The sequence below is a fragment of the Gymnogyps californianus genome, chromosome 3, assembly GCF_018139145.2.
Source record: "Gymnogyps californianus isolate 813 chromosome 3, ASM1813914v2, whole genome shotgun sequence".
Taxonomy (NCBI): domain Eukaryota; kingdom Metazoa; phylum Chordata; class Aves; order Accipitriformes; family Cathartidae; genus Gymnogyps; species Gymnogyps californianus.
In genome coordinates this window covers 39,216,998-39,238,478 of record NC_059473.1, presented here as the reverse complement: position 1 = coordinate 39,238,478, position 21,481 = coordinate 39,216,998, and the positions used below count along the sequence as shown (strand labels likewise).

The window sequence follows — 21,481 nt, the reverse complement described above, 5'->3', positions numbered from 1 at the left end:
ATTTTTTTTTTTTCCCTTGTTAGGGGGAACACTATCAGAAGGAGGCAAAGAAAGATGAGTAAACAGTGCAGGGAAGTACCCAGCCCTCCTCCTCCAGGCTTCACTACGTTTAGTAACTCAGAAAGAATATCCCTCCTTTTATCTCTTCCCAAATCATTGTCTCCCATTTAAGCTCAATGTATCCCAAGTGCAATTCCTCAGGCTTTACCCAAGTGAAAAGAGCCAGCACTCACATGGCTTAGGAGATAGTGCAGCATATAGCTGTTTACTGGTGGCAGATTGAGACTCTGCTGCCCGAACAGCACCACACAAACACCAATGCATCAGTGGGTTTCACTGGACAACCCAAGCCCAGGATCACCTTCTGCTGGCTCAGGGCATGGACAAAGGCCCCTCGCATCTGCCTGCAAGGTCTTCCATATTTTTAGCTGAGACGTTTTGCCAAGGTGCATCCATTCTTGCACAGACATATGCTACCCCTGTCTCCCAACGGTCCCTAACCCTATGAAAGATCCTAAAACAATGTTTATGAAATGAAGGTTTCCCTTGTCTCCTATGCAGAATCAAAAAAATGAATGCTTCCTGCAGATTAATGTGCTAATGAAAAGCAGTTAAAGACTAGAGCTCATTAAAAAAAAAAAAAATTCAAAGTGGGATTTTTCTCCATTGGAAGGTTTTGATTTGTTAAAAAGACATAATTTGTAGTTTCCAAAGGAGCATTCAAATTTTTAAAGAATGTCTTTTTTTTTTTTTTTTTTTTTTTTTTTTTTTTTATAATTAAGCCATTTCAATAATGTTTGATAATGGCACATTCTGAATTCTGCCTGAAATAACTCTCCCATTTGTCAGGGATTATCATCTATATCACTGGTCCCCAATCTATGGGATGCACCAAATTAATAAACATTGCCAAGGGAGATCACAGCAGTGATTATGAGGAACAGGAGACGTGGTAACTCTACGTTTGGAGGGACACCCAGCCAACGTAACACTGCTAGAAGGCAGCTCCACGAAATTAGGCATCAACAAGTGGGAAAGGGGCTACCACACAGAAGTGTCGAATAGGGGCAAAAGTCAATGAGGTCCAACTGAAAAAAAAACGTTCAGAAGAGGTCTATGTATACTTGATCCTGAAATCAGAATTCAGTTGAAAAAGGTCAGCCCAAAGGATCTCGTGATAACTTCCAGTCCCACATTTCTAATATTTTTTGAAGTAAATCAAAGTGGTAGAAGTGAAAGCAAACTGCTTCAACTAGCCTGAAAAAAAAATGGGAAATTTTGAAATTTGGCATAACTCACTTGAAATTTTCAATATTGACATTATGGAAATTTCTACAAACTGGAAATTCTAATTCCCATATAGTTTTATTCAGGACTCCTGGCTCTGCCCACATATGTCCTTAAAGGACAACAATTCTCACTGTAAGTTCCAAAAAGGGAAACATCTTTCAAAAGACTATTTCTTCTCCTACAGGTTAGCCCAAAGACAGTTTTTCTTAAACACCTGACATTTTAAATCAAATGAAGATTTTTACAAGATATTTGTAGCTTTAAAAATGGCTCCTTTTGGTACATCCTAACATAGAAATCCCCTGCTGTGTTTACTTTGAAGTTTCCTTCACAGAGACCACCTTTATCCTAAACCTAGTTCAGCTACTCAGATTAATCTCTTTAATTCAGATTTTTACATTAATTCTGATTTCATTTAATGTATTAACCAGAAAACTCAAAAAACCTGACAGTTTTTAAGCCTAAGCTGAGTGTTTTGAGTTGTAGGATTCATTTAACACACATCAAAAAATAATCAAATCATTCCGCAAATAAGTGTAAATTGGAAATCCAACCGCACAATTTGCATTTTGAAGTTATCTGTATTTATAAAACTAAAATAGTCCTGTTCTGCCATTATTCACTTTTTTAAATGTGCAAACTGCAATTTCATTCAACACCCTGCTGTTTATTTTGTTCAGCAACTAGTCCAATTAGAAGTGCACATATTAATGAATTGCACTAAAGCTACAGAGGCCAAGTAGAGCACAAAGCCTTTGGCTTGGCCAAGGAGAGTTTTGCTAACAGCAGCTATAAAAACAGAGGTGCACAGAAGTTTAGCTAGCTTATCAAAAGAAATATGAATTAGAAGACAGTCCTCAAAAGCAAACAGATCTGGCTGGTCTCAGTTTTATCTGGATCATCGCCCTGAGCTGTCAATCCCAAGAAATTCACTGTTTTGACTAGAAAATAACATTTTTTTCAGTTATTCTCAATTGCTACCTAATATCACAGGATATTATATAATACTAATTCAATATTAATTTCTTGATATTAACAGTTCAAGATATTATGTAACAGTAAATACACAGCATTTTAAGTGCAGATTACTTTTAGCAGCAGTAGCCTGTCTCACTGAAATCAATACCTACAGCTGTGGATGGCTTCAAGCACATGAACCCTAGAGCTGGAAGCACAAAGCAAAGATACCCAAGATGGCTTCAAGCTATCCAGCATGAATCCTTGAAGCCTGTTCACATAGTTGTTTTCCCCAAGGAGGAAGCCCCATTTCCTACCTTCACTGCTACCACACCTAAGTTGGAACAGGGCATTATTATTGCACAAAGCAGATTTGCTTGTGCAGGTCGGTGCCAGCAGAGTCTCATTTCATGTTAGATACTTGCCAGTAGAAGCTTTACCAATGACTCTCCTGGCAGATATTCATTTTAAACTTACCTTGCAAATACTCTGGTCTTTTATATTCTTCAGTCATATTCTCCTTATGATCTCCCATAATAAATCTACCTGTGGCATTATTATTGATGCTACAGTAAGCACCTAATGTACGTTGCACACGTGCCATACAATGAATCAAAATGACATATCTTCCTCCTTTCCCTCTCCATATGTTTTAACTCCAAAAAGGAGGGTTTTCTGGCATGTTGAGAGCACTGCAGATTATAGTAAGGCAGAATTGTTTATAGAAGCACATGATATGTGAAAAGATCATTTGAATGTCAAGGACGTAACCTTAAAAGTTAAATTCACATACATTTAATAGAGTATCACTACTAGTCTGTTTTGACCATTAGTTGGTTTTCCTCATTTTTCTCTATTGGGGGGGACGGGACGACAAAACAAAACAGAAATCACAATGCAAAGCTAAGAGGAATCATTTAAAATTCAAGGGTTCTGTAATGCGACCCTCATGGTTCAAATCTCAGGTGCCTGGTTCTCTGCTGTGTTAGACCTTACACAGTCATTTACCCTTGCATGTCCACTCAGTACCAAGCCCTGCCAACTTCTGTGCACATGCTTAACTGACAATACAAGCCAAGTATAAAAGCTAAGGTTTTAGGTTTGAACACCTTTATGAACTGTTTCATAGAATAGAATCACAGGATAATTCAGGTTGGAAGGGATCTACGGAGATCTAGTTGCAAAGCAGGGTCAGGTCAGCTCTGGGGTCAGACCCAGCTCAGAGCTTTATCCAGTGGGGTCTTGAAATCCCCAAGCATGCAGATGACACAAACACCCTGGCCAGCCTGTTCCACCTCTTGGCTGTCCTCAGGGTGAAACAGCTTTTCCTCATATCCCATGTGAACCTCTCTTCTTTCAACTTAAGCCTGTTGTCCCTTGTCCTCCTGCCATGCACCACTGTGAAGAGCCTGGCTCCATCTTCTTGGAAACCTCCTCAGAGATGCAGTTTTGCCCAAGGTCTTCTCTTCTCTGCACATTCTTGACCCTTATTTCCTCTTAAAAAAACGGAATATATACTTTGCCATGATAAAAATTACTCTTGAAATACAAATTGTTTTACTGCAAAATTGACTTAGAGCCTTCAGTCTACAGCCAGCAAAGCTGAACAATTATTCCTCCCCCTCTAACCAAGCACAGCCAAACACCACACCTTCCAGCTTAGTTTTGTCTATTGCGCTGATTATAATCTTATGTCTGTAACTATAAAAATACTCAAATAAAACAAGGCAGCATATTTACACACTCTATCCATAACTACAAATAAGAAATTGCAGTGTGCAGGTATGAAAATGCGCAAAATCCATGGAGACCCTGTTAATAAAGTATTCAAATGCCTGTTTTCTTCAGCCCTTTATAGCTGTTATTTTTCATCTTACCTGACAAGATTTACCACAGTATTTAGCAACCTTGCACTGAGAGCATCTGTGCAGATGTTCATTCCTGTTTAGAAAAAAAAAGAAAATCAGTTATAAATACAAATAGAGCTTTGTATTTATCCTTCTTGCATAACTAGCAATTTTCAAATATTCCAAGGCAAGAAAAATATCTGAAAAACAAGAGTAGTCTAAAATGCACTGTCACACAAGAAGAAATTGTGCATGGTTACATTCAAAGCTATATTCACAATCCTGTACTCATGTGACTCAGCACCTCCGAGGCCACTTTGGATCAACAGTAAAGATATCAAATGTGCTTTTTTTTTTTTGCCATATAGCTATAACCCTGACGGGTTTATTTTGTAGATAACATCATAATTAGAGCTGTGCAATACAGCTAGTTAATCTATTTATTATCTATCTTGAGTCTTGTCTTAAGCAAGCATGACTGTCTTAAGCAAGACCTTGTTGTGAACCTGCAGTTGTGACATCAAATTGTAACTTTGAATAGTCTGAAGTTGACATGTCAGCAGAAATTTTTGTTCTAAGAAAATACTTCTGGCTGGTGGACAGCGAGACCAAAATAAAAATTCTTTGGGAGGGGGAATAAAAATCCAGTGAAAGCTAGAAGGATAACTACCAGAGCTGTACATCACAATCTAAAGGTTAAAAGCACCTCCTGACTCTAGTACCATTTTCTGATGCTGTCTTAGTTTACAGTTATATGAGTTAAGAAAATATTACTGAAATTCCGTAAATTTTTATACACTGAGGAAATATTAAATGTGAAAGCACACACACAGCAAATCTTACACCTCAAATACATAAGTATTCAAGTAGATTTACTTCAGATGAGTAGAAACAAGACAGATTTCGAGGCTTCCCTCCCCTCTTATTTTCCTGTAGAAAATGCTGAACTTGTTACATTATTCTGGTAACACTGGGAAGATTTCACTTTGATTTCCTAACACACAAAGTTACTTACATGCTTTATGTGCATTCATTAGGCTGGGAAAACAGTATACACTTTTTTTGTTGTTGTTAAAACTGAAAGCAAGGGAGTTACATTACAAACACAACAATTAACTAGACTGTGTGGATGGCATAATCCTTATTACTTCCCCTCAGACTTCCTCCTGGCCACCCCTCTGACCTTAACCAAGCACAGCGCCTGACTGGGCACCACTGTTACCTTGTGAGCTGCATGCCGCTGAACGCAGCTCAGTTACGCCCAAGAAACCGTCACCATGAGCTACTCCTCAGTACCCCCTTCTCCGTCCTTCTGCAAGGCAAGGAAGGAGGTACGTCAGTCACGCCACTCTCCCCCTCAAAAGGCAATTTTAGTAATGCAATCTTTGTGTTGCTATAGTGCTTTACATTTAGCTGCCTCGAATCTTATTACACAGATTAATTCAGCCATCCAATTTAATTGGGAGATAACTAAGCATCAACACAGCCCATTTCAAACTGAAAGGGCAAGTGTAAATGATCAGATGAAGGACCTTTCTCTGCAAGATTCCCGGTGTCTGCACTTCGGTACTAGGTGTGCTCTTTTCACTCGCACTCCCAACTGATGCGACTAAAACAAGGTGTAATTCTCTGTCTCTGCTGACACCAAAAGAAAACTCCTCTGCTGTCGTCAGTAATCTAGAGGCTGCATACCATATACTCAGATTCCCAGCTCAACTGCTTTATGACACGACCTTTCTTTCTTCTTTTACTTAAACCGCTCAGTTGTCCCCAAATTTTAATTTCTATGGGTGACTTCAAAACGGTAGAACACTCTTCAAAGGCCACATCCAAAAAAGACAGTACCAACTTGCCCACAAAGTTCAATCTAGAACTTCTGGATGATGAATCTAGCCCACTGATTTCAGCCATGACACCAAAACTGTCAGGAGTAGGGGCAGAACACCAGAAATACCATGGAGCAACCTCTCCTTTCCCTCAAGTCCCACAAGTGGAAAAGGTATTTTGCTGATATATCAAAGTATTGCTATGTTTGAATTATTAAAAATAACAGCTTATGCACTCTCTTGGGACTTATAAGCATTTGAGGAGTTTAGATAGATGCATTGGTCAAAGATTAAAAGGAGCATTATGTACAGATCGTTACAATCAAGTAACAATCTTTTCATTTCTACTGCATAAAAATCAGTATTGTTGTAGGCATTCCTACTAACTACCAGGAGAAAAATAAATTAGAAATATTTCAGATATAAGCACATGTTTTGCTAGTGCCTTCTTTACCTTCCTACCTGCAAAGCCAGCCCTGGAGACTGAAAAAACTAGCAACTGTTGGATTCCTATAAACAGAATCTAAAATCTTGTACATGCACAATAGGTTTTTGATTTTAAGGTGCAATGCCTGAGGATGATTCAGAGTTAGAAACAAGTGTGAAATCTTCATTTTGCCAGCTGGGAAGAGCTGCTTCATTTTCACACTTGAGCAATGACACAACTTTAACCAGCCTATGATAGAGGAGGACATATTTCTCATTCTAGATTAGAAGCTCACGTCAGAGTAATTTTGGGAAGAAATACACTTCAGTGGAATAACTACTGTAGACAAAAAAAGAAATAGAAATGCTGTTTGGATCTGCTCATTGACTTGGATATCAGAAGCAGTCCAGGTATAAATACATACTCATAAACTACACATAAATTCTTTCCCACTGAGACTAAGTTTTGACACATCTTTTAATACTAAGCAGCATGTTGTATCAAGGACATAAAAGAATCATTTATAAGAAATCCACACCTTCTCTCTAGATGTTTCACAATTAACAGGATAGATTAAAACTTTTCTGAAGCTAGACCTTTCAAATTACTGAAAGAAGACACTAGAAGAACTTTAACTTGTTTAGCTATGGCTTTATTACCTTAAGAGTCTGTCAGTGAACCATCCACAACATCGCAGGCAACGTTACCACTAAAAATCTGCCTACCGACCTAGAACAAAAAAGAAAGCCAAACACCTAGAACTTTCGTTTGCTGTTCAGCTGCCCACACGTACAGACGCAGCCCTCGAGACGGTCACTCTGCAGTGTGTCCCTGTTGCTCTTTACAGGTCTGTTTTACATGGCTGTGCAGAATCACACAGAGGTCACGGAGGAGCTTTCGGCCTCTCTGTTTCTAGATACCTCCTTTGTATTCAATAATCTACACTCATGCTAGCAGCCTCTATCAAACTTCTCTTCATCATTATATAGTATTATCTGAATGACTAAGTGCTCACCCTGCTGCAGAATGACTGAGCAAAACCATTTTGAAGACAGACTTTTTTTGTTCTAAATGCTATTCATCAAAACATAGTAATGAGTCAGGACTTTGATAACAGAGCATTTGCAACTTTAGTCCCATATACATTAAATTACAAAAAAGTCTCAGCAGCAACAAGCAAAACACAGATTCCTGAAGCAGAGTAATTATAACTTTCTGGAGCCAGAATTTAAATGAATGAATGCCCATAACTATCGGAGAAGTCTCTCCTACAGATTTCACATTCTTCCATCAGAAGGCCAGATCCAACAAACTTAATATACTGCAAGCATACCTTGCCTTGGTACACCTCTTGGTATTTTTTCCAAGAGATGCCAGGATATACTGGAATCATTGGTGTTAAGTCACCAACACGTATTCATTCTTTCTTTTGTAAAAGAATTAGTGGATCAGTCACCACAAAGCACCAAACTCTTTCAGTACCCACCAAAGTTTCAATACTTTACAGGATTATTTCCTTTGTAGCCTTTGTCCCTAAGGGTTAATGATGCTGCTGTAACAAATGCATACACACAAAAAAAAATAAGGACCATCACTCAAAACTTGGATTTTTGCCAAACTGACACTACCAGTCAGATTATTTGAATAAGGTGACTCCCTGCTGGCACTGTATAATGAATGAACTATCCATTCATCTTTTGGGGTTTCTTTGAATGACAAGCAGATGTAGAATGCCTGTTACAGAGCTGAACAGTAAAGCTACTGATGAAATCGTTGCTTTTTCTTCCAATCCTCTCCTCCCTCTTGGACTAAAAAAATTCCTTTAGATTTACAGCATCTATGAATCTTGCTACATACATTTTAAATGTAAAGCAGCATGATCTCGAACACTTAATCTGAATATAAAGAATTTAAGAATAAGATTCATGTATTCATATATACAGGATTCCTGTATTTTAGAGCATTTTAAAGAGTGAGACAATTTGCCTAGTTTATTCCTGTCCTTCTCAATATTTTATTAATGTTATAGGCTTTATTGAAACAGTTTTAAAGTCACTGTCAAATACTCCTATGCATTTCTCATTACCTGTAAACATCATCTGGAGATAGTATCAGGTTACTCACAAGGTATCTACTGCATCTCGCCTAATTTGACTAATTTAATGGATGAGAAAATGCACAGAATTTGATCTAATGCATTCAGTAATACTTTAATCTCTGAAAAAGTTTCTGCTGCAATAGAAAAGGAAAGAAAGATGCAGCAATTGAAAATAAATTATTAATTTTCCAATACAGCTTCCAAACAACCACAACCCCTTCTGAAACAGCAAGCACAAGTGAGGATCTTAGCCTGTACTAAAAAAAAAAAAAAATCCACAAGAATAAAGTAAGCAGGGGTTGTCAGTTGTCCTCTAGCGTGATGTTACGGTCAGGTGAAGAATCTTTACCCTGAGGAATCTGGATATTACTAAATCTTTTCATCATTGTCTACAAACACCATTCACAGAATAAGCTCTCCCAATGTGTACTGAGAAAGCAAAAAAATAAACCTGAATATATAGGTGGGTGGAGGAAGTCCCAATGGATTGATATGGACAGGAGACAAAAGGAAACCTATGAGACCAGTAAGACAGTTCGAATGGAAGTGGCACACACAACCTCCCCAGCAAAATAACTTTTTTTCTTTTGGCTTTTTTAAAATTCCTTTTTGCTAAAGGTACGAGAAGACCAGAGCACTGTAAGGAGGGGCTGAGGACGAGCGGTGAGGCAACCTGGTCTATGGGAAGCTGCTCCCAAGTATGAGTGGCAGCACGGGAGACAGCCTGAAAACACATGGCTAAAATTCTAAGAAGAACATGCCAAGTCTGAATCACAGAGTGAAGAGGTTGATGAAGGTTTGCTTGGACTATCAGGTCCTATTAGAGCCACACCTGCACTCTCACAATGAACAAAACATGTGCCCTTTTAAAAACATCACAAAATACTTCTGTTTGCCAGGAAAGGGCCTAATATAATTTAAAAACCCACAACAAAACCTAAGCAAATACAATTAGACTACTTAATTTATAATGAAAATGCATCTACACTTCTCCGCTGATTGCAGGCACTTGACTTTCAGCCCTACTCACAAGATAAGTGTCAGCTATAACAGAACGTTTGATTACCAGACTGCGCTCAACACTCCCTTCTATGCAGTTTATTCACACTTCTGCTTCTGCCACAGCTTGCAGGAAAAAAGGGCAATCTCACACAAATCTTCTATTGCATTTTTGTTGTTGATATTGTTTTTCAGTTAATAATCCAGCCCTATAATACATGTAACAAAAGAGCAGCTCTTTCAGACGCATGTCATGTTGAACTAATTTCCTGAACAAATTCTTAGACCTTTGCGATTCAGTCGAACATGTCAAGTGCATAAAGTCTACTTGGATTTTCTCAAGTGTGTGTATTTCAGACCTGTCACAAAGTGAAAGCAATCAATACCTACAATAAGCAAACATGTCATTCACCATTTTACTAACTTCTAATAATAAAAATAAAGATGCGAATAACAGACAGCCATTTTAAATTTGGTAGACTTGAGAGCAGAGGGATAATGTTAAATGCAATTACAACTTTCTTTCCTCACCTCTCTCCCAGCAGAAGAATACCACAGTGTAGTGGCACAGTTGGCCCCCAGCTGTTACCCTGCTGCTGACCCACGTGGGCACCAGGCACTGCGGGTGGGGAGGCATCTCCAGCATACCAAAAGCCACAGCACAGCTCTGGGGACAAGGATGAAGGGTGCTGGGGGCCAGGTGGCAACTACCCCTGAGCTTATGTCTCTGCAACATCCCAAATCCAAGCCCTTGGCAAGCAACAACCCTCCACAGCCAGCGAGCCATGCCCACAGCAGGGGTTCCCAGCCCCTCCAGTGCCCTGGCTGCTGACTTGGGGCAGCTTGGCAGGCTCAGGCCTTCCCCCCTTCTCCCCTGCCAGGGCCCTGGACCCGCTCTGCGATTGCGGATCAGGTGGTGGAGGAGAAGCCATCCTCCAGGCGCCCCATGGCCCACAGCCTCTGAAATAAGGCTGCCAGGTTTTTCTGCCCCAAGGTTATTCTGTACATTGCTCTCGGGTCCCACGTAACCCATTGGGTCTGGGCGAACAAGAGTACAACAGGTAAATAGCCTTTGAAATCTATGTCCCTAAAAGTCATGCAAAAATCTCCCATGTTCTCCACTTGCACGCTTCATTGTGTTGAGCAGGTATATGAATTAATCTTTTTTCACCTAACAGCAGCACTGGGGAGAAGTAGCTTTCTGAGAGGTAGCAAGAATGACAAATATTTAGAGTTAAAAGATAGTAACTACAGCTAACCATCAATGATCACAGTCACTTATTCAAGTGAGAACGAAGACCTTTTATATAAGAAACACACACCTACTTTATTTCCAAATACAATGATCATTTACTTTATATCTGAACACACTACAGAAGTGGTATTGCACTGTCCAGGTAAAAAAAAAAAAAAAAAAAAAAGAAAAAGAAAAAGAAAAAAATAAAGGAGAAAACATGAATAAGCAAAGCATCTGGTGCCACCCTGAATGCCCACATTCGCTGCTGTTTTCTGTAATTCTTGTTACACCCAGCCATATATTTAACACCCTGAAACATTTCTGGATACATTCTGTAAGGAAAAAACATAATTCAAATAGATGAGGGGAGAGAGAGGATCCTTCTGCTTAGAATGAGCATCAGTTCTGTTCAGATTTTACAAATATTGTTTCTTACTTACGTATTATCTTTATTTGGTTTTAAAATATACACTGAATAGGTAATGAACATGGTGGGTCATACGACTTCAGCTGACAGAAGGTTCTGAATGGTATTCTTTGTCTGGTTTTGTGTGTTAGGTATTACCTCCCATAATTTTTTTCTGCATCTTGATTTTTCTTCTGATGTATACTTGGTCTGAAAATTGTGGAAAACATTTTCTAAATAAAACCTTGTTATGGTCTACAGTCATTTCTTTATTCCAGTATCATCTTTTCTGACAATTTATGTTAGATTTTTACTTTTTCTTCTTTTGGGGGTTGCAGGAGCCAAAGTCAAGGCTGGAAAAACAATAAAAAGACATCCAAAGGGTAGATTTTCATTTACTCCTATGTAGAAGCTAGTCTTTGTGTTCATGCAGTGAGAGCAGCATTGCTAAATTCTGATAAGAAAATGTTTATTTCTCAAAACTTCTTTGCTCCATTTTGAAAAAGATTGGATTTTAAAAAATATCCAACGCTCGCAGAATGGTGCAAGATTCTTCACTGAAACTGAAAAGTTATCTAGAGCCACAAAGAGACTATTCTCCTTTGGTTAAACTGGAAAAAAACCCCACCATGTTAATTTTCTGAAAATAGAGCCACTAGAAGTGCAGTATTTATTCTGATATCACCAAGAACAGAATTATACACCTCTCCATTAAGCTGGTAACTGATAAAAAGCTTCAGATGCAGTGTTTTCCAATAAAATTAGTAAAGGAATTTATAAGAAGAAATACCTAAAAATATGGCCCTCAGACAAGAAATTTAATCTTACCTTTGAATTCTACTTCTTTGTTCAATATTTACCTCTGATCCTAACCTATGCAAGGAAATACAAGAAAATCTCTCTACTGAAAACCAAGAAAAGACTTCAGAAGTAATTTCAGTAGTACAAGGCCCTTTAACTGAAAATGTTGTTCAGCAGAAGCACTCAGCATCTCCCAAAGCAGTACCTTTTTGCTCTAGAAGACAGACTAGCTTTAGAATAAAATATCTTCTACATTTATATATGCGTATAGACATATATAGTATATATGTATATGTACACACACACTTTATCAACATACACAATGAATAAAACAAATGTTATCACAACAGAAATCAACAGTTATTTGAAAATACTGTAATTATCCTCCCAGCAAAACTCACAACTATACCCCACACAGAGCACTGAAGCAGAAACACAGCAAAAGTTGGCTCCGAGAGCACAAGGTAACTACTACAAATCGTCTCCTACACCTACTTGCCCTGCAAAGCTACTTTGACACAATTTCCCTCAAATCAAGGCCATCTCCAGTGTTTGCCTGCAGTGGGCATGCCAACATGCCTCCAGCAAGTTCAGGCTTAAACAGATTAATTTCAGTCACACAGTACATTCATTCCACCTTGGGATGTTAATCAAAGAAGAAAGCCAAATACTAAGGAAGACTAAGATTATATTTCACAATATGAAAAGGTCGTATCTCTAACTTAGAAACATGTAAAAAAAGCTACATGCAATATTTTAAAATGCTCATTTCTGGAACATGTGGTTACAATCCAAGGAAGCCAAGTATAACAAAACATCCCATCTTTCACTTTTCCCTATAAAAATGATAAATGCATTGTTCATTAATCTGCTGTATGTCCAAGTATTTTTTTTCTTTGACCCGTAAGGCAACATTCCACAAAAAGAAAGTTGTTACTCTAAAATATCATACTGCTGTAAATATTTACATCCTGCTAGTATTGCCTCCTGGATCATATGGATCTATGATTTTCAGTGAAATATAACCCCCTCTGACCCTCTCAGAGAGGAATATCTTCATCAGCTTTTTTCTTTCTTAGCTCCTTTCCCTTCTTGATCATATTTATATTTTTAGGATACCCATTTTTTAGAGGTCCTGCAATGCTTATTTACTTGCTTTTCTGCTTCCAGATATGAACAGTTACACCCAAAAGTTCTTTCATTCCCTATGGAACACATTTGGAAAGTACTGAACAAAAAAATAAAATATTTCAGGCAACAAACTTGGACAGACATAGCAATACAGCTGGGTTCAAAATAAATTGCGGTGCATTTTGTCTCGTAGATTTAGCATTGGGCAAGGATGTACATCAAGTTAACCCCTCATTTTCACCTGCCTAGCCCTTATGTTCAGATCACACCCATGTTAAGATACAAATGCAGGTGACTGGAACAGGATAGTCAGTTCTGCTTACTTATAAGCTGAAGAACCCACAAAGCTAGGCAACAGGAGTGAAATATAGGGAAAAAAAAAATGTATTTCTATCAGATAGCAGAGAGGGCTGATGACAGAGAAACAGATTCACGCATATACTGGCACAGAGCCCAGAGAAACAGCTTGTTTCTGCTTTGCTCAGGTGTAATCTGATACGGTGAGGTCTTGCAAGATATCCGAAGCATTCTTGTCATGAACTGGATGCTCATAAAATCCCGCTGAAGACTTTTGCATTAGAAGAATGTGAAAATGTTCTTGACATCAGTAACTCCGCTTCCTGCCTCCAGCCAGCCCTCTAGAGCAGCATGGCTTTCTGCTGTACTTGTTCTTCTTGGGATACACTTTAAATGCATGTAAGTTTCCCTCAGACAAAAGCACTTCTGATACGAAGTCTAATCTTCGCCTCTTAGAAATGCAGACTGTTCCTGACAGTACCACTGTTTACTCTCCTAAACTATTCTACACAATTGTGAGGCATTGGGGAAACCTGAAGACAGACCACTTTCAGCAGATCTACAAACACCTGTAATAAATTTACAAATAACTGCCTAACCAGTTCTCTCTCAGTCTAGCTGGATGGACAGCTTTTAAATTACCATTAACACACACCTTCCAACTTTTTTTTAAACCTATATTTTTCTTCAAATCTTTTCTATTTCATCAGTTCTTTTCCTGCCATTTTGTTATCTCCAGCCTTGCAGGCATTTTGGTTTTCTTGCCACTGTTCATATTTTTTCCCTGATTTTCTCCGTGTTTCAACACCTTTCCTGTTTGGGAATCTCTTTCCCCTTTTCTAGATTACAAAGGCCTTGGTTTTTTGCTCAGAGAAGTATCACTTTGTTCCCCATCAGCCCCAAAAGGTTTTTATCTCTCAATAATTTCTGTCCAAGAACGAAACAAAACATGGCTTGGAAATACCTGAAAAGAGTGGACTTTTATTTCTAAAGCACAGTGCCAAATACCCTTACTGAATGATGATTTTTCATTTTACACTCCTTACAGCAATTTTCATTTCACATCAGGGTGATCACATGCAAGCAACTTGATCTGAGAACATTTTACAAAGTTTCTTCCTATCAAGTGCTTAAATAAATCTGTTATATCACATCTCTCACTTCTCTCTCCAACAGATTCTGCATGTCAATACAGAAGGGATGTCTTCCCTTCTGCCTCCCTCCTTTACATGTCATCGAAAGGCAGATTTTGTAGGTCCCACTCTAAAGCTTAATTTTGGAGATACTCACCAATAAGAATGAAGGTATTTCATATTAGCACTGAGACAGCAATGCTACATAGAAATTATTCAGAAAATGCAGAATATATTTTTAAAATATTTACTATTGACTTCTATAAGGCAGTTAAAGCCAAATTGTTATTTTCATTACAGCTGCTTTGCACCATTAGTGATGGAAGGCAAGATCTTCAAGCAGGGCTAAGCATATAATAGTGAAAAGTTGAAGTTAAACCTTGAAACTGCCCTAAAGTCCATTTATAATGCCAGACTGACTGAAAGAAATCTTACTATAAAAAAAATGTAGTCACTAAACTTTTCACATCTCAAACCATAAAGTCCTAGAGCTTAAAGATTCATTGGAGCCTCCATCTTGTTCTCAAAGATCTTTGTATGGTTCTTCCACGCTTCAGTTAACCTGTTTGTACTGAAACTCCTGCAAATGTCCCCAAACTCAGCCTCAACCACTGCGGACAGAGTGCCTACAGGAAAGCACAGGCAGCGCACGGTGCTGCCCAAGAAAGCAGTACGCACCCAGACATCTAACAGAGCAAAGGTCCACGCTGCTGCATGGCTAGCGGAACACCACCCAAACAGCGGAAAGCAAATGCAGGTATGCGAGCTGATAAGCACTCCTGTAGCTACATGTGCAGTGAAGACACAAGTTGCTTTCAAGGCCTCTGCTAAGTATTGCACTGTAACGAGCACAGAAATACCAAGGCTGAACTGTGTGGTGATATTTGTTCACCCCTTGCTTGCTTCCGCCCCCACTTCATTTGGTGTCAATGCCCCTACAGAAGCAGGACAAGGTCCCGAACCCATTTCTTGCTCAATACTCTTAAAAAGTCACAGCAATTGTGGAGCTGGCCAAGATGCTGCGACTACTGATCTGAGAAAGCCTCTGCAGGACTGGAGTCTTCCCACTCCAAAATAAACAGCCAAGGAAAGCCATAACTCAGTTCCACATCACCTAATACTTACTCTCTGTACTCTGGTGACATCCGATGGCTAAAAGTGTAATAGATGTTTCTTCAATTTCAAAGATTTGTCATCCAAGTTTCCCTTTTCCATTTAGTAGAGAAGCAAAAAAAGTCAAAAGAAATGCCTCTATAACTATAGTGACACCTATATACTTTCAGAAGAAAGGTAATTTAATAGGCGAGAGCACTAGTGTTAATTTGCCTCAGTGCACTTCCCATCCATTCTACTTATCAATTAGTAAGTAAGCAAAACCTGTACAGCCTGCATGGTTTCCAAATTTGTCCATTTCCACCTGAAAGGTCTTTAAAAACAAATTGGCCCAATTCAGAAGTGTATTTTAGAATCCTGTGTCATCACTAGCTTCAGAACAAGCTTTCCTCCTGAAGAATTAACAGTTTGACCAGGAAGGCATCTAACCCTGGGAGTAACCCTGAAAATTTCAGTAGCACTAACTGACATGCTTGAAGATAAGCACATGCTTAGGCATGCCTGCAAATGGCAGCCCTCTCTCACAAACTAGTTTTGTTATTAGTACTGCTATGTTTCTAACTGTAGTCAATACCTTCATAAAAGATACTTATTCCAACTAAGGAAGCGTCTGAATAATTTAGTGTCTCCCAGAAACTACTCCTTATTTTAGAGAGGGAGCACAGATAATACTTGCAAAAAAATTTTTGAATAAAATCTGTTGGAAATGTAAAAATGGAGATAAAACATGGGTAGCTTTCAGAATTCAAATAACTCTTGAACTAATTTTGTTCAATCTTAAATTTTTAATAAAAGACCCCATGTATTTTTAAATGAAACCTTCTCAATTTCTAGCTCAGTTTATCACGCAATATAATGATGATGTTGCATTAACATGAGAGATAACCAAGTGCTTTTTAAAAATCTGAAGCTATTATTTTCATTAATAGAATCAATTTCTTAATTAAGTCATGGGAATTTCAACATACAACGTGCTTCCGCACACTTAGCTACTGCTTCTCATTTTTTTCTTACAACATTCCATAGCAAATGTTGAAAGAAGGAGGAGCTGCCAAGCCATAATATCTGTCATAAGATGACAGAATGTCATCTACCTTCCTGCTGACTTGTCCCAATCACAACACATCAGTGCACACATTTCCATTTCAAAAATTGCCACTGGTATTGAAGAAGCTTCAAAGAGACATAGACACTGCAAGGAGGTTTGAACTAATATGGAGAATCACAAATTGATATGGATTGGCCGTGGATTTTGCACAATTATCCAGTTGAAATTGTTTTTATGTTCCAGAAAATACTACTTTTACATCCCTATAAGTCTTCAGTTAAATCTCATTTTCTCCATGGCCAAGAAACGTGGGCCTTTAATCATCATACTGTAGCTTCAGCGATGGGTCATGAGTGAAATCAGATTATTTGTTTCAGTTCAACAACCATGGAATGAGACTTTGCAGAGCACACTACAAGAAAATGAGAAATACGTTATTCCTTACTTGCAAAGGAAGAAAGGAAAGGTTTATTGTGATGGGCAAATGCAGGGAGAGAGCTAGAGTTTCTGTTAATGTATGTCAGTGCTGATATGGCTTATAGATATCAGTAGAAGTTAAATAATCAACAGCAATGCTCTGCTTTGCAGAATAAAAGAAATGCCAGCAGCACACGTTTGAAAAACACGAGCCTCTGGTAATTTCTAAAGTCAACCATGCCCCAAATCAATGAACTGAAAAAGCATGTGGGAAGGAATGATCCATCACAATCACGCTGTTTTGTAAAAATTTCACTTTCATTAAGATTGCAAAATAAAAAGATTTTTTCAAGTGTGTGCATATACATGGATATATTTTTATCCATATATACAACCTCTCTTGGCTTTCTTATTCCTATTTTGAATTTTCCATCTCATATTTGCTACTTCCTCCTATGTCTCATAAAAATGCTACACCCTAATTCATCATCTTTTCTGAATATCCACCACCACCCCTGCAGTAATACAATGAAACTCAGAAGAGGTCCCTCACCAGCTCAGGCACCTGCCCCCTTCGACAGTTCTGCTGGCACACACGCAAGTAGCTCATGCATATTAGAAAGGCTGGTACAGTGGCAGAATGGTCTACATAAACCCTACATTTAGCTTATTTTACTGCTTGAATGCTCGTTTCCAGTCAAACTTTACATCCAAATTGGAGACTCTGCTGTTATAAATGGAGGGAGGGACAAGTGTTCTTCTACTGTGCACGCTTCACCCAAAAACGTTACAGCACGCCAACAATTTTAAGTAGCACATGTTAAGTCCCCACTGTTGTTACACGACTGCAATAGGTACTTAAGTTAAAGCTGATTTGCATATTTCTTATGAAAGCATCAACATGCGTTAGTTGTAAACGAGAGGTGCAGAGAAAGTATTCCTCTGCAGGCCAGCTGCAAGAACAAGCACCTTGCAGAGCACAAGGCAAACACCTGAACTCTGTCATTCTGGTTGCTTAGGCTGTGCAGGAAATACTCACTGAAGTATTTTTTTTAAGGTCTGAACAGAAAAAGCAAAGTTGAATTGTCAGTAAAAATAGCAGGAGATGCAGGTTTAGTTTTGGGTTTGCGGATTTTTGTTTTGTTTCGTTTAAATCAAGAAGCTGGCTCCTCTGTTCACTTAAATTGGGGTTATTCTCAGCTAGTAAGTGGATTGAAGCCTCTGATGAATTTCACATAGATCATTAAGACAGCTGAAAGAACCCAAATCACACCTACAATTTCAGCTGAATGTAAGAACTTAACATGAAAAGACTCCACATCTCCGTTTGGTGGACTCCTCAAAACCTGAATACACCTTCTGAAAAAGAAATCTGCTACTTCCGAGTGAACGCAGCTAAGGGAACACAGCTCTGTCATCTACAAAAACTAGCTGTACTACTAAAATATTTGTCTGAAGAAAACAAACTCTTTTGCATTTATAAGTGCTGCTTGTGGAAATCACCTCTGCTAATACAAAATAAAAATGATAAAAACATTCCAACACAGGAAGGCCAAAAATAATGACAAAAAGGTGAAGAATACCTTTAACCCACCACAATGCAGCTACCTATTACCATGGCAAAATTCAGCTTTGGAGGAGACAAGATTTCTTGACAGCTGGCAGCTCCAGACCATGGAACAAAATTCCCACCAGCCAAGGAACCACTCAGATTTCAAATCCAAAATCTAACCTCTAGACAATCCATATTGTTTGGGGTTATTTATTTAACTTAAAAGTAAATTATATTTCAAAATGACATGTAGTACCATTTTCTACTGGTATGATGGCTTCCACACTGAACAGGTTATGTTCAAAGAATGTATGTTTGTTCAGGGCTGTCAATTAGAAAAATTACGTATTTTAATTGAGCTGTGTTCTTACTTAGAAATAATTCTTGTTTTCTTCTTAAAAGCAGATTGAATTTACAGTCCGCTATTACATAGGTATTTCAGTTGTTCTAAAACAACCTCACTTGAGGGGCTGAGTAGTGGCATCCCCTCTGCTGTGCACTAGTGTTACCAAAGTCAGGCTAAGTACATGCTGGTTACATGACAATTAACCAAAATTTGGTTAACTTCTGTCCTGGTTTCAGCTGGGACAGAGTTAACTCTCTTCTTAGTAGCTGGTACAGCGCTGTGTTTTGGATTTAGTGTGAGAATAATGTTGATAACACGCTGATGTTTTAGTTGTTGCTAAGTAGCGCTTATCTTAAGCCAGGGACTTTTCAGTTTCCCATGCTCTGCCAGCAAGCAGGTGTGCAAGGAGCTGGGAGGGAGCAGAGCCGGGGCAGCTGACTTGAACTAGCCAAAGGGGTATTCCATACCATGGAATGTCATGCAGTATATAAACTTGGGGGAGTTGGCTGGGGAGGGGCAGATCACTGCTCAGGCATCGGTCAGTGGGTGGTGAGCAATTGCATTGTGCATCACCTGTCTTTTCTTGGGGTTTATTTCTCTCTCTTTTTTTTTTTGTTTATATTCCTTTTCATTACAATTATTATCATTATACTATTATTCTTCCTAGTTAGTAGTGTATTTTATTTTACTTTAGTTATTAAACTGTTCTTATCTCAACCCATGAGTTTTACTTTTTTTTTCCTCCTCCCCACTCCACTGGTGGGGAGGAGGAAACTTTCACAAAACTTAAAAAGCCTGCATTTATGAGATATATATAGAGAGAGAGAGAGAGATATGCGTCAGATGTTTCCAAACTAAGCCACTTTAAATTGGGAGAGTATACAGAAGACACCGACACAGAATAAGTTGCTGATTCAGGCCCATGTGTTTGCACTTCATATAAAGCTACTTTTTCATCCAATTTGATAAAAAACTTCCCAGCACGATACTAGGTCATTGCGCTGCTGAAGATGAGGCCTTCTGCAGGAGATAAAAAACCAAGGCTCTGACCACTGCATTCATTTAAAATAAATAAAATCTACAAGTTCAGTTTTTTGTTTGGTTTTTTTTTTTTTTTTTGCCAAAAAACCCCACAAAAACCAAACAAATCACCAAAACCCAAACATGATAGGCGAATGACTGATGGATCAATCCACCCCCACCCCCCCAAACACAACCTCTTAAAATTATTTTTCTGCATTCCTCATCCTAAACTATGGGTTAGGTGAACAGCAGCAGTGTCTTACCCCATAAGAGACAGCAGAAATTCCTTAACCTACCTGACTGGGAAACTTCAAGGTTCATATTTGTAAAGACTTTTAAAAAACTTGGGTGGAAATCCGGATTAGTGCATGTTTGGTATTAACCATTCTTGTAAAACTCATGAACCTTGAAAATGTCTGTGAACGTTTTAAGCTAAAATATGGACTGAGCTTCCAAGACTAATTTGTGTTGGCAATGTTCAAGACAGAATTACAAACAGATGTTCTAGGTCTGTCTGAAAAACTAAGGGATTTGGGGATAAAAGTCTTCTGAATGATTAATGATATTTCCAACATAAATAAATATGCAGTCATCTGCTAAAACTAAATATATATATAAACACATAACCCCAAACCAAAGTATATATCCTATGAAAATACCAAACAGATTAATGTAAGCTAGGCAGTGCCAAGACAGTTGTTTTAGGACACTAAAAGAACATGCTACAACTCTCTTTTAGAGTGAAAATATGATATACTTAATAGTACCACCACGTATTAAAAAAATGTGGGGAAAAGAACAACTGAGAGTTGGACTCTGTAAAATACTTAAGAATGAATGACTCTCAAAATCAGAGCCTTAGCTAAGGATAAAAACAGGTAACAGATGACCAATTTATTAACACTTCTACATAGCCTTAGAAGGTGCTTTTTATTTTCACAGGGACACTGACTTTGAAAAGAAAATTAGATTTAAAAAAAAAAAATAAAAGGAAGTGCAAATATTTTAGAATGCTGGCAAGAAAAAAATCAATCCTAAATGCTGTACATCATTACATTTAATTTGTGAAGTATTAAAATAACATATTCAGTGTACCCTAAACTAATTGCAAACACACAAATTGGCAGGATAAAGCATCCTACCATCCTATAATGCTTATGTTTAACTGGAATTCATATAAAGACATAAACCAAAAAGAGGCTTAAGTCCATTTTTGTACTGGATTTGTGTGTTTTTTAAAAAGGAGTTACTCATTCTTGGATCTCTTCTACTCTTACAATTTGCTCATTCTGTGTAATTACTAAGAAATACAACAACTGTCATAGCTATGACTTGAAGAAACCAATTAAGTTCCCAAATACTTATTTGATTTAGAGTTAAAACTGTTCAAGCACATTTTTCTAAGATGACAAAAATTCTGTTTATGAAAGCATACTTAGGATGTATACATCGAAAACATTTACACGTTAGCATTTTCTAGTGGAAAACATGTCTGTTAGATGAGTGGACAGCTGCAGGTAAAAATACTGGATA

At 38.2% G+C, this 21,481-nt stretch overlaps 1 protein-coding gene across 2 annotated transcripts in view; it reads right to left on the bottom strand.

The window, feature by feature from the left end:
- Positions 1 to 21,481, bottom strand: part of SMYD3 (SET and MYND domain containing 3) — a 432,268-nt gene that overhangs the window by 375,803 nt on the left and 34,984 nt on the right. Inside the window, exons 1-2 of one of the 2 annotated variants that reach the window (XM_050894928.1) lie at positions 5,317 to 5,340; positions 4,125 to 4,188 (exon numbers count right to left, since the gene is read on the bottom strand). In XM_050894928.1, coding sequence (XP_050750885.1) covers positions 4,125 to 4,188; positions 5,317 to 5,330 — 78 coding nt within the window. In that variant the 5' untranslated portion in view covers positions 5,331 to 5,340. Of the gene's footprint in view, positions 1 to 4,124; positions 4,189 to 5,316; positions 5,341 to 21,481 lie in introns of those variants that run through there. The other variant, XM_050894927.1, reaches the window with a different exon arrangement.